At 33.6% G+C, this 12858-nt stretch overlaps 1 protein-coding gene across 1 annotated transcript; it reads left to right on the top strand.

The window, feature by feature from the left end:
• The first annotated feature begins 647 nt into the window (after positions 1–647).
• LOC140054202 (monocarboxylate transporter 10-like) lies at positions 648–12271 on the top strand. The gene is made up of 5 exons (XM_072099104.1): positions 648–715; positions 937–1112; positions 7775–8349; positions 8808–9174; positions 9873–12271. The coding sequence occupies exons 2-5, from the start codon at positions 953–955 to the stop codon at positions 10184–10186; spliced, it is 1416 nt and encodes a 471-aa protein (XP_071955205.1). The 5' UTR covers positions 648–715; positions 937–952; the 3' UTR covers positions 10187–12271.
• Positions 12272–12858: the final 587 nt, after the last annotated feature.

Here is a 12858-nt window from a genome sequence, read left to right as displayed (position 1 = left end):
AGGCCTACAATACTGTTCGTATTTGTCGCAGCTAGACATAAGATCAAAGGACTGTACGAGTTCCTATTTTGGCAAGGCGAGCTCAATGTCCTGTTGTTAGATTGCCTTGGTTCATCCTTGGAGAAGGAATTTAACTTAAGCTCTGTCTACACTATTGAATTTTATGTGACAAAAAAAATGTGATGTGCCCATACATGGACATGATCATGTCATATCACTACCATATTTGGGGATATCACTGCTATATTTGGGCACATCACACCGTTTTTTTGTGTCAAACTAGTTTGATAGTGTAGACAGAAATGGAAAATTAGTCTAATTTCATAGCGTGACCATGTGGAGTTATTTCTTTTTCATGCGTGAAGAAGACAATTTTATATATATCCTTGGTTGACCAAGCATTGTAGATTTAATTAACCACTTGATGCTTGGTTAGGAATGTTGTTTTAACAAATTACCTTTTTTTTCTCCTCCCATTATTGCGTAATCTGCATTTTAAGAATGCTACGCGCTTGTCTTATACCACCATGGAGTAAAGAATATTCTTTACTCCATGATTTAATACGCGCGCTGCGCTGTGCGGCGGCGGCGGCGGAGGGTGGTAGACTTTTGTTTTGTGCGTATTTGAAATCTGTTGAAAATTAAAGGTGTTGAGCGTACGTCCGTTGTGTGGTGGTGGTGGCTGTCTGGTGGTGGCAGGAGGCTGGTGTGATTGGTGAGTAGAGGTGTTATTATAGAATAATTCTATAAAACAATTCTACACTTAAAACCATTAATTCCTAGCCGACTTATTCATCTTCTTCACCGTTATACCATCAATCAATGAAGATTTAGTAGGCTAGCTCTGCTTAGCCAATCGGATCGCTTCATGTTATTATTACGTAATACTTCCAGCTGATCATTCATTCCGGTCATTCGAGTCTCTTCATTTTGTAGCTGGTGTGTTTCGAAGATGAGCGCTGAATTCCAACCTCCCGAGGGAGGGTGGGGATGGATAGTGTGCTTGGCATCTACATGGACAAATGGGACAGTATTTGGAATATTAAACTGCTTCGGCGTCTTATTGATTCAAATTTTGACGGAGTTAGAAGGTGCTAATTTAACAACGGCAGGTAAGAAGGCCTTAGAGAGGCGCTGTCTAAGTAAGCAAGGCCTAGCTAATGAATGTGTGTGTTTTACAATGGGTTGGTTGGTGGACCTTCGACTGGCAAACGGTCGTTGTTTATCATAATATGCCCTAATACTCCATTACTGTAGTATCCTACCAAGATATATCCTATATTTACTATTGCACAATACATAGATAGACCGTATAAAGACATGACGTCCAACAATAACCATTCAGTTTTCCCTTTGTGATGTTTATGACAACAAACTACGAACAATAGAGTTAAAGTAAACACCAATACAGCTCTATTTCCCCCATGTTACACAGTTAGGCCATTAGTCACATTATTGATCTCTTTACTAAGTATTACTATTAACTTATAACGTGGAGTTTTATCATTTCGTTTGTAGTTTTACCACGCCATATACATTACATGTTATTAACACTTTTGTTTTCATGGTTCGAGTTTTCTTTTCAGTGTGTAACCATGTGTTGAAGAAATACAACCATTTTTCTGTAATGTAACTTACTTTTTGTACACAACATGTATATAAAACTGCAATTAATAAACTTGATATTTAGACAGTTAGGCCTAATAAAAATCATATCAATTCGCATAACTGAACATGAGTTTAGATGGTTTTGCTAATAAAGATACTATGCCCTACCAAGATAATGGCCGGCCTATAATATTAGCAATTTTATAGGTTGTCATTTTGTAGACTGATAATTCTAGGTCTATTCTAAACCTTTTCATTAATGATATCATAAGCCATATGATAATTTATTTAACATAAACTCGGAGCATAATTTTACACACAAAAATATCTACTAATAAAAACATGGAAACGAATAAAATTTCACAACAAAATGGTATTAAATAATTAGTTTTCGCATTTTATAGACTTGAATTATGGATATTTTATTATCCGCTAATCAATAAATAAATGTCACAATACACTGGTGGTATTAAAGTATTTAATTTCAGCCATACCTAGATAATGCTTGTATTATCGAAAGATATTCCATTCTATCGAGATAAAAATCGGCAGCCATGATAACGCATAAATCAGTATCTGTTTGAAATAGGGAAATTACGCAATATAGGTCTACACAAGAAGTTCCGTTTAAAGAGTAATATTATACACAAAATATAACCACAATGTCTGGTGGATTCGAGGGTTTGGGTCTATTGTATTAATATGAACCTATTAAAAGTAAACATAATTCTCAGAAATTTGAATTATTGGTGTGGTAAATAGAGGATTTAACAAAAAATGAATGTTGAGAAGTAAATACTTTGTAAATTCTATTAATGTTTAGCAATTCAGGAAACTAAATACTAACTGAATGCTAATGTTTACTAATGGTATGATACTAAAGGTTAAAATTATGATATTATTAATGAGGGAAAAAACTGAAAATAATGAAAAAAAGTAGAAAATGTGTAGAAATGAATAAAAATAAAACATTGAATGAATAAAGGTGGTGGTGAACGACAAAAGAAATAAATTTCTCAACTCTGTCTAATTCGTGATTGCTTAGGCATGAATGAAAAACATATTATTTTGTCCTCCATGCTTCATAATACTCACTAAACGGTCACACACTCACGGTACAGTGTCGGGTTTCGCCTATGGACATTATGGAATTATAATAATAATACTTTTAATTGAACATACGCCTTTAAATCGGTGGCACACGTTCTTACATACATATATACATACATTATGTTAGCCTGAAGGCTAAATAAAAGTATAAATAGAAAATAAAAAGGAAAAATAAACAATTATAAGGAAACGGGTTGTACAAAAGAAACTAAAGAGCAATACTTAACTTTGTTTTATTAACCATTTTACCTTAAATTATAATCCTGATTTAATTTTTTTGAAAGTTTTGTAAATATAAATTTAAAGTCTCCATGCAGCAGTTAAATGTCGTTTACAATGATGATACAAAATACAGATATAAAAATAAAGGCCTAAAATGAACAGAAATTACATTTGCAAAATTAACAAATTACCAAAATTAACAAATTATAGTTAAACATAAGAAATAAATGAATGACAAGGCATTTTAAGATCAACTGATACAAAAAAAAAACAACAAAAAACTATACACTATGCTATGCTATACTATGAATTATAAAGACATCATTAACATAATCAGGTAGCCTTTATGCTTACAATCTTTATTCATAATTTCATTACACGTACCGGTACAACGTGTTTTATTAATAGGCCTACTATAACCTTCACCAGAGAGTTATGTTTCAACAAAGGGACTGTTAATTAGCGCTGACAATTTTTTTGATTATTTTGGCCTTGGAATAAAAGATAAAAGATCGGACTTGCGGATTGTCCTTCAACATACTTTTACAAACAAGCGTCGAGCTATGGTCAACACTGTATTTATTTTTTGCTAAAGCTCTGTATACACTATCAAACTTTTAAAAGTGTGATGTGACCAAATATGGTACAGTTAGTGGTATGACATCATCATGTCCAGAATGGGCACATCATATTTTGTTGACAGAGCTGTAAGCATAGAAAAATTAGTTGAGATTTTAAGCAAGGACTCGACATCGGGCTTGACATGCTCCAAGGTCCCGGATTATAGGCCTATGTTATTCATGGTCCACACCTGTTTACAAACCTTTCTAAATGTGGCGATGGTCAACAAAATATCAAAGCTCAAAATATGAAAGCTCAAAATATGAAAGCTCAAAATATGAAAGCTCAAAATATCAAAGCTCAAAATATGAAAGCCAAAAATATCAGAGCTCTTGATTGATTTATTATCGGTCATTAATTTTAGGGCCAGGCTATTATACTTTTGTTTTGTGAACGGACGGTGTAGGCCTACCGTTATTGAACCATGACCAATTAATATCGATCGGCACTCAAAAATAAAACCCCGACTTCATTCATTCGAACTGAAAACTACTTCTATGAACTGAAATGAAGCAGATTTGAAGTAAGTTCAAAACTAGCACTTTTTGAAGTCGAAGTTTGAAATAGGCCTACATAAGTTCGTTTTAAGAATACCGACATTTTGGTTTAACTAAATAAAATACGATGACATTATAGTTTTACAAATAATATAAATGTATTGTTAATAAAAGAAGAAATTATTTCATTTAATTTATTTTGTCTTTATAAATAATAAAAATCACAAGGTACAGAGCACTTTAGGGGGTAGACGGGATTGTCAAAAAGTGAAACAAAACACTATCGAGTGACTCTCCGACCCCCTAAAGTGTAGAAATGAAATACACTTAAATTCAGAAAAAGTAACACAAATATATACAACAGTTTAAAATAACATTTCACATTTCGATGAGTTCAAACAAGTATTTGAAGCAAGTTTTTCTTAAGTGAATATATGAATGATGACAGGGAAAAAACTATATACTATCTTTAACATTAGGAGGCAAGTTATTGAACAGACGTGGAAATGAATTCAATACATTTACATACAGTTAGGACCCCTCATTTGAGGCATATTTATTCATACTTCATATTCATACAAAAAATGTTTGTTTTAACAATTCAATTACAACAGTCCAATTGTTATATAACCGCATCCGTGGGTGTAGGAAATTGCATTACGAAATCATATTTTTCTAACTACGCGCAGCGGCAGTTTATCGTTTCTTTTAGGCCTATATCGTACGATACTGTTATATTTTGTAAGCCTAAAGTTCATTAATTGAAAGCGAAAATAGAAATATGATGAAACACAGAAGACTTGCTTAAATCATATTCACTTTTAAGGCATTTTATTTGGTTTAAAATGAAAAAAAATGTTAAAAACACATGTTCATGCTACGTAATCTTACGGCAAACATCTGTGTATAACAATTAGCGTGATAATGATACACAAGCCTCTTGTTATACTACTTGTAGGGAGTTACGTAATACACGTATTTACTATGACGTAGGCCTACTCGCATGTTGCACCACGCTAGAAAATGTATTTGATAGAAACGCGTTCAATGCGTTTTTAAAATAGTGCATGGTCACGGCGGGTTGAGAAATTCCGTTAAAATTAGAACGTTTTTTCTTTCTTGTGGCATTCGGAAAAAAAATAACCTGATCCTCTTTTCTAAACTGTGGTTCAGCTCCAAATTAAAACATTTATATGGGGTTTTCAATGATGATGTGCCTTTCAGTCTACACTATACTAGTTTGTCAACAAATGTGATGTTCCCAAATATGGTAGTGATATGCCCAAATATGGTAGTGATATGACGTCATCGTGTCCATACTGTATATGGGCAAATCACATTTTGGTGTCACATAAAGTTTGATAGTGTAGACAGAGCCTAATATATTCTGGAATCCATAAAAACGATATATTTTGGGAAACTTAACTAAAATTAAATTCTTTTTAATTTGAAATACTCCGATAAAAACACATAAAACAATAATATAAACAAAGTGATTAAACTTTGTCGGTCATTTCCTTGAAAGAGAATCTGAGAAAACAATGTTGTTTACTTAATACCAGTGAGCCTGTTGGGTGATTACAATTGTTCAGTCTAATTTACATACAATGGTAATTATTCATGCGTAGGATCGAATATTGTGCTGTATATGCCAAATGTAGTCGATTATCGGTATTTTATCAATAATTTTGCCCAAAAATAGAGTGTCACATGTGACGTTTGTTTATGTGTGTGTGACACCCCAGCCTGTATGCTATCACAAGCCATACACGGGGGCCTAACATCATACAAGCCCCGCATGTGATACATATGACGCTGTATTACAGAGAATCGAGAAATTAGAGAACGCGATCACAGTTTGCGGCAATTTTATTAGTGAGCAAACGTGTTACTCGTGCCAGCCTAGTTGGCTCAGCCGATAGTATATAGTGTGCGCCGGGATTTACGAATGGAAATCCGCAGAGCGCTTTGTACGCCGCTTGTCATTTTTAATTGTACGTCTTTATGGATTTGACGCGAATCTTTCTTACCAACCTAATCGTATCTTAACCATTAGGCTATTGACCTAGTTTCTATACACAATGGTATTGTGTAGGCTACGTAATTCCTTCAATTCAAATAAAACATATGTTTTTGTGACTTAATACAATGTCTGACGGACGTACTAGTCTTATATAAACTCAAACGTGACCCGGAACAAAATAACGATCGATTCTTCTTCATAGACAAATAATGTTTATAATTAGTTAACACCAAGGCCTATTAAAACTTACTGTAGGCCTATATTAATGATTTTCTATTGATTCATACAGATCACGTTTACGTGACATAAAACACGAACAACGTCAGGCTTCAGATCATAATCGATTCCCACAAGAAACATTTCACAATCACATTGTACAATGGACCGGAACTAAATTTACACAAACGTCATCCAAATACACCTTTTCTAAACTGTGTTCACATTGCGCATGTTTCACGGCCAGTTTCTCAAACCATAGAGATATTATGATCAAACGCACATCACCTCCAAGGTTAAGGCCAGACGACTGAATACGCGATGGTCAAACTGTGCGTCAGCAAAAATCGATCGACAAGTCTCGTTCACACAAGTTTATCATTGAGCTTTGGTTTATGGGTTCATAAATTAAATCTTATCTAGTTTTTTTCCATGTCCACACCTGTGAGATAAATAAACAATGAAACAAAATAACATTTAAACTCGGTTATCAAATGATTAAATTGTCTATAATGTGAACAGATGTTTTGACCAATGACATTAAACTCGGTTATCAAATAATTAAATTCCAAATAGTTTTTAATTCACAATTACAATTTACAATTTCAATTTTTACAATTTACAATTTTACATCCAACAGTACACCAAAAAGAAGCGAGTGCTTGTCAGTTTGGGGACTATTATTTAAATGCATACATTACATTTACAAATTGTCTATTATTAGTGTGAATAGATGTCTTGACCAACATTAGTATTTTGTCGGTCGTGCAGGGTAAAGTGAAATGACTCACTCTTCCCTGGTCGTGCGAATAATTATTTATATGGTTAATGAAGTAGGCATAAATTGAAATTATACAATAATTGATGAGAGTGCTGTAGCGTTCCATAAACATGACTTGTATTTATTTTTATCTCCTTTTCTGATAAACGGCCATCATAAAGGTCGTGCGCCAAAGGGGGTGTGTTTCTTATCTAATTCATACAATATTTGATTAATGAGATTCTGTATCTTTGACGTTTATATGTTATCTAATTTACCTATTATTGAATTGTTTACTACAAAACCTGTTATCTTGTATGACATACTTGAATTTGAATCAATGACGGAAAAAGGAGGGGGACATTAGGCCTAAAATTGTAAAATGTAGTGCTGAACTTTGGCATTGCAATTTTTAAAGAGTAGGGGGTGGTTCTGGACCGATTGGACTCCATTTTAGATCCGAAGAAGCAACTACCCCTCTCCATTACCCCCACACAAACATCTCTATGTGATATCTACTGTATAGGTAGCCTATAACACAATGGCAAAGAAATTAGGCCTAGGCTGATGATTATAATTATTATTATAAGTACTGGTTAAAGTAAACACCTAATAAAGCCCTAATACAATGTCCCCAAAAATATATCCCATACTGTAGGAGTGGTTCTACTGTGTATACAAACATGTAAACAATCATAATTTTCCTTTATTTTTCAGCTTTGATTGGATCCGTTTCAATTGGTTTAACTTTCTGTCTGTCACCATTAGCCAGTACTTTAACTGATATATTCGGATGTCGTAAAACAGCCCTTGTCGGTGGGCTGCTCGCGTCCATCGGCGTCTTCGCCAGCTCTTTCGCCACCAAAATCGGACACATGTACGTTACGTACGGAGTCATAATGGGCACGGGATTTTCGCTCGCCTACACACCGTCTCTTGTAATTCTTAGCCATTATTTTAAAAAGAAAATGGGACTCGTTAACGGACTAGTTACCACCGGGAGTGCGATATTTACCATTGTTTTACCGATGATGATGCGGATGATACAAGACAGATACGGGCTACAGAGAACGTTGCAATTTTTAGGAGTTTTAATATTTATTTTAATACCTTGTGCGTGTGTTTATACACCTCTGATTGGAGATGAGATTACAAGACAAAGTTTAGACTCAAAAAGAATGAAAAGAAGGAAGAAGATTGATTGCGGTGTTTGGCGAATCAGGGATTTTGTAATTTGGGCAATATCGACACCGATAAGTCTCTTTGGATATTTTGTGCCGTTTGTTCATCTGGTAGGTATAATACTATGTTGATTCGATTTACCCTACTTACTTACATCCATCCATCACATTTCATTTAATATGCAGACTGTTTAGTGTTAATATGGAGAATATATTGAATAAGTATAAATATAATATACACAATAGTCTATTCACATGGTTGTGTGACCATTTGAACTGATAATCGACTGACATAATCATTTAATGGTCAGCCAGTAATAGTTATGCGACATGCAGTGTAACTTTCCATAAACTCGAGGGTCAATAGTTTTTAAGGATTTAAAGTTCTAGATCCTCGTTTCCTTCTTTCTACTTTCAGAGGATTACTGTTAAACATGTAAACACGTTTCAAACGAGTGTTTTGCAAATAACAATTGTTTATGAACTCTGACCCATGTAAGTTCGGCATAATCCTTTATTGATTTTTCTTTGTGTTTCTTTGAAGGATCATGTATTTGTTTTTTTTCCAGGTAAACCACACGAACATCATCCTTCCTGATGCTAACGCAGAAGTGTTAATAGCTTTGATGGGTGCAACATCCGGGCTAGGAAGGCTGATTTTTGGACCTGTTAGTGACTTACCGTCTGTTAATCCGTTAAGACTACAACAAGTCTCATTCTTAGTCATAGGGGTCATATCAACTTTACTCCCAGTCTGTACCAAGTTCTACATGCTCGCCGCCGGCGTGTGCGTCATGGGCGTCTTCGATGGATGTTTCGTCTCCATGATGGGTCCAGTGGCGTATAATGTCGTCGGTAAAGATCGTATGGGCCAGGCCCTTGGTTATGTTTTAGGTCTAATGAGCATACCTATGATGGTAGGCCCTCCTATTGCAGGTGAGATTCAGTTAACGTGACCCATTTACCCACGGTTAATTTCATTTCATCTTATTGTAAGAAGCCTCCAAGAAAGAAAAGAAAAAAACCCAATAAAATCACAATAAAGATACAATGTAGTACATCTGGGTATAACATCCACCCCCTCCCCCTCGTCCCCTTCTTTAAGTGTAATTAGCAATTTGCGATTATCAATACCTAGAAATATACACCCCATTTTTTGTTGTTTTTCTCTTCCTTTTCCTTCATAAACAATATATCAGTCACTGTGTTCCATTTGAACTATTTGGAAAGTTTGCTGTTATTGAATCACGTAGAATTTTTGTATACCGTACCTATTTATCTAGCAGATAACACGTTAACATTTGAAATTTATAATGTTCTGCGCATATCTTGATAAATTGTGCAAAAACAACCGAAATGTTTTACCCATTAACCCCAAATCGCTGCGATAGATTTATCTTCCATCACATGAATAATTATTACGGATAATTTCCATGGGCACCTTATGACAACTATTTGCATAACCTAGTAGTGGGCCTACTGCAATATTTCCATTGACGTTTTATTTGTTTCCGCATACCATCAACTGATAACGTTTTATGTACAATATAACAACGATGATTAGGTAACTGTTTATGACATTTTTTTTATTGTTGATGAAGTCTTAATATTGATTTAATTGTGTTTGTTCTCAGGTATTATCTTCTCTCACACCGGATCGTACGAGTTTGCATTCTATTACGCTGGCGCCCCACCTATAATCGGGGCTTGTATACTCTTTCTAGTGCGTCCGTCAAGAGACGTCATTCCAGGCCGCTTAGACGACGAAGATCCGCTGGATAAATGTCGAGATTACGATAAGAAAATGAAACTTGATGGTACTATTGATAGCTCTGATAGTTCCATCTCTATCGGGAAGCATGCGTACGGCAACGAGAGCTTCGCAAGTGAGAAAATCAGAGAAGATTCGACGCTTCTACTTGTAACAGATAAAGTTTCAGTAGTATGACGAAAATAAAAACGTTTGATTTCTGAACCAGGCTCTTACCAAAGTTATTTTGAACATTCTAGGATGTTTAATGACGTATTCCTTACTGTAGGCAGAAGCTGACGTGACCAAAAAAAAATTTTAAAATTTCGCAGATAATTACCGAGTATTTCTTATGATTTCGCTCTCTCAGTGAGAAACGTTACGTCACACTCTTCGTAATTTTTTTTTCTTTTTGTGGGATCATCCCACTTTTATTTCAAACAAAAATCATATAAAAACAGTAATATATATTTATGCAATTGCAATTTTGTTATCTGTTTGATTACTAATGATTTTTGTATTTGTTTCTATACCAATTATCATTATTCACCATAGTTATTTTCTATTTTTTATACATGTCATCATCAATGCATTTCATTTCTTTTAAAATCTAATTATACTTATATTCTTGGTACGTACATACATTATCAATTAACAAACTTTTTTCTCTTTTTAACCATTTTTATCTTTTTAATTCTTGAAAATAAATACAACTTAACTGCGTTTTTATCTTTATTTTATAATCTTATATACTTTTCTTTATACCTGCGTTATCAATTAACAGTTTTTTTTTCTCTTTGAACAATTTTTTTCATAAATACAACTAAGATGCGTTTTTATCTTTAATTAATTTTTATACATGTCATCATTAATTCATTTCTTTTATAATCTTACACTTTTACACTCTTCGTAATGGGAGAATGCATAATAATAGTAAACAACTAATGTTCTATGTAATATTAAATTTAATGTTAACTTCCAGTGTTAATTTCACGTTTTTGAATTTAGTTTGCAGTTCATGTTCAAGTTTACCACTTGGCATTAATTATCGTATAGGCTATTAAAATACATGGATGCTAAAAATAATGTAATATCATAGTTGCTATTAATATTATGGGTGTTACCTTGAACCATCGATCGACGTAACATCTGTAAGATGTGTAGTAGGTGATCGTGTTAATTATGAACATAACTATTTTTTTTTATTATAAAGCTGTCAAAAATAAATTAATAATAATGATGATCCAGCACAATCGATTGATAAAGGACCTGTTAAATGCTCATTTGATGATCCTGTGATATTAATAATATAATATCAAATTCATATTAAGTGTTAAATTGATTGAAACCACTTACCCGCGTTTATGTGATATTGACGTACCTGCACTGGCACTTCATTTAGCCTATCAGGGATCCGAGTTCATTTAGCGGCGTTTTATAGTATTTGCACTCTCATTTCATAAGTCCCATCATACCAGACGATAATTTACAAATAATCCACCACGAGTCTGTGTAAATTATTATGTTTTATAAGATTGATTGTCAATTATTAGCTAACAAGCGCATATACCTTAAGTCTACACTATCAAACTAGTGTGATGTGCCCAAATATGGTAGTGATATGCTTAGATATGATATTTATAAGATATAATCATGTCCATATATAGGCACATCAAATTTGTTTGTGACATAAAGTTTGATAGTGTATACAGAACATTGTATCATCAGTACTCAACCGTCGTATTTCCATGTATACGCAGTCAAACGTATCATCAATTACCCCTTTATTTATGATTTTATGATTATTACTGTATTAAGATTGTATGATAATTAAGATTCGATGATCAGTATACCAATTATCGGTATCATAACTTGCTAAAATGGTGCTCATTTAAGATAGAGAATTTAATTTTTATTCATAAATTATTTTTAATTATTTCGATTATTTATATTGTTTCATAGCCTGTTATATTTTGGTTAATGTTAATACGCTATGTTATTGACGATAAGACAGGTTCTATTTTTGTTACCTTACACTGATGATGTGACTATCGGCTAGCTTGTTATGTGCTCTTTATCTTGTTTTCAAAAGTACGTGCGCAATATTTGACATATTCGTGCAAAGCAATATAATGATTATGTTATATAATTCGTTAAGTAAGAGAATGAATGTGTTATGTATGTACATATTTGTAATTGTATAAAGAGAGTGTATAATATATAATAGAACATTTATACGTAGAGTTAGATCAAATAAATGTTATGAGTCTGATGTTGCCTCCTTTTCTTGTTGTGTGTGTAAAACTCTGTCTACACTATCAAACTTGATTTGACAAAAATTTGCTCATATATGGACATGCTGATGTCATATCACTACCATATTTGGGGACATCACACTAGTTTGATAGTGTAGACAGAGCTTTAGGTTTAACACTTGTCAGTCAGTCATCTACATACTATTCAATATCTTGTCAGAAATTAATGTAAAGCTCTGTCTACCGTCAACAAAACTGTTATTTCGAAAGCTCTGTCTACACTATCAAACTTTATGTGACAAAATATGTGATGTTACCCATTATATGAACACGATGACGTCATATTACATATCGAATGTTTTTATCCGGTCATACTACTCTACGACCCGGTATCACCCAGTGTCGGCCGATAGGATTGTATGATCATCATCATGAATAATTCATGATATATGATAATACCAAGTAGGCCTACATATTATGACATACTCGGTAAAGTTAACTTAAATATATTTTTCTTTCCACCAACGCCACAAAACATCACTTTATCACCGACGGGGTTTTTCAGTTTCAGAATAAATTGGTATTTTGACAGTTTTTTATATTCAAAATGTATAA

This window comes from Antedon mediterranea, chromosome 7 (assembly GCF_964355755.1).
Source record: "Antedon mediterranea chromosome 7, ecAntMedi1.1, whole genome shotgun sequence".
Taxonomy (NCBI): domain Eukaryota; kingdom Metazoa; phylum Echinodermata; class Crinoidea; order Comatulida; family Antedonidae; genus Antedon; species Antedon mediterranea.
This window is presented reverse-complemented; position numbering and strand designations above follow the sequence as displayed.